At 59.0% G+C, this 1,270-nt stretch overlaps 1 protein-coding gene across 1 annotated transcript in view; it reads right to left on the bottom strand.

Annotated features, from left to right (window-relative positions):
* Positions 1-1,270, bottom strand: part of SSR2 (signal sequence receptor, beta (translocon-associated protein beta)) — a 5,338-nt gene that overhangs the window by 2,589 nt on the left and 1,479 nt on the right. The window contains exons 2-3 of the mRNA XM_010003523.1: positions 869-967; positions 632-740 (exon numbers count right to left, since the gene is read on the bottom strand). Coding sequence (XP_010001825.1) covers positions 632-740; positions 869-967 — 208 coding nt within the window. The remainder of the gene's footprint in view (positions 1-631; positions 741-868; positions 968-1,270) is intronic.

A 1,270-nucleotide genomic window follows, 5' to 3' on the forward strand; every position in this document is an offset into this window, starting at 1 on the left:
CAGCCCAGGCTGCTCCAAGCCCCATCCAACCTGCCCTTCAACACCCCCAGGGATGGGGCAGCCACAGCTTCCCTGGGCAACCTGGCCCAGGCTCTCCCCACCCTCACACTCCACAATTCCCTCCTCAGCTCCAACCTCCAGCTCCCTCTCCCACTTTTCATCCCTCCCCCTCATCCCATCCCTCCCTGCCCTTGGCCCAAGTCCCTCCCCAGCTTTCCTGGAGCCCCTTAAGGCCCTGGAAGCTGCTCTAAGCTCTTCCTGGAGCCTTCTCTTTGAGATTGGTTTTGTGTGTATATAAGTTCATAGATCTGCTCCTCAACCCACATTACTCCCCCTTCCTTGTTCCAATAAACCTGCTCCAGTTTTCACTTCCAGCCTTCAAGTCTCTCTTCCTTAATCCCCTTTTATCTTCCCTTGGGAGGGTGGTGTTGGGGGGGGTAACAGGACAATCCTGCCCTCTGCTTTTTGCCTCACCCTGACCACTAAAAGCAGGGGAGAAGAGTGTTTGGCACCTTCTCTTCCTGCAGCAGAGCCCATGAGGGCACAGGGATGTGCAACAGCAGCTCTAAGGGCACCTCTGGGTGTTTCTGCTCTGGGGTTTGGGGCAGGATCCTGTAATTGATCCACTCACCACAACCTGCCCACCCTCCTGGGCCAGGTAGGTGATGGTAGCAGAGGTGAAGTTGAAGTATCCAGCCTTGAGAGGCCTGAGCACCACGGTGTGGGACACGTTGCTGGCGCTGAAAGCCCCGTGTTAAGGAACACGGGAGGTTGGGAATGTTGGGAGGCCAGAGGGAGGCAAGGGAGCCATGGGAGGCTGAGGGGCAAGGGGGACATTTGGGAGAGATTCCCAAGCAGGAAAGGATACGGAGCAATCCTGTCCCACTTGACGTTGAGCATCCCAGAGACGATGCCAAAATCTTCCGGCGGGAAAGAATCATCCGAGAGCTCCACATCCAGAGCAGCACTGGGGGGAGGGGGGAGAACCTGGAGCTCTGCTCCCTGGGGCTGCTCCAAGGCAGGCTGGCAGCTCATGGGCAGGGGAGGGTTGGAAGGGAACATAAAGCCCATCCAGTCCCACCCCCCATGGGCAGGGACACCTCCCAGCAGCCCAGGCTGCTCCCAGCCCCATCCAACCTGCCCTTCAACACCCCCAGGGATGGGGCAGCCACAGCTTCCCTGGGCAACCCGGCCCAGGCTCTCCCCACCCTCACACTCCACAATTCCCTCCTCAGCTCCAACCTCCAGCTCCCTCTCCCACTTTTCATCC

Source organism: Chaetura pelagica, unplaced genomic scaffold, assembly GCF_000747805.2.
Source record: "Chaetura pelagica isolate M959 unplaced genomic scaffold, ChaPel_1.0 scaffold268, whole genome shotgun sequence".
In the NCBI taxonomy this organism is placed as follows: domain Eukaryota; kingdom Metazoa; phylum Chordata; class Aves; order Apodiformes; family Apodidae; genus Chaetura; species Chaetura pelagica.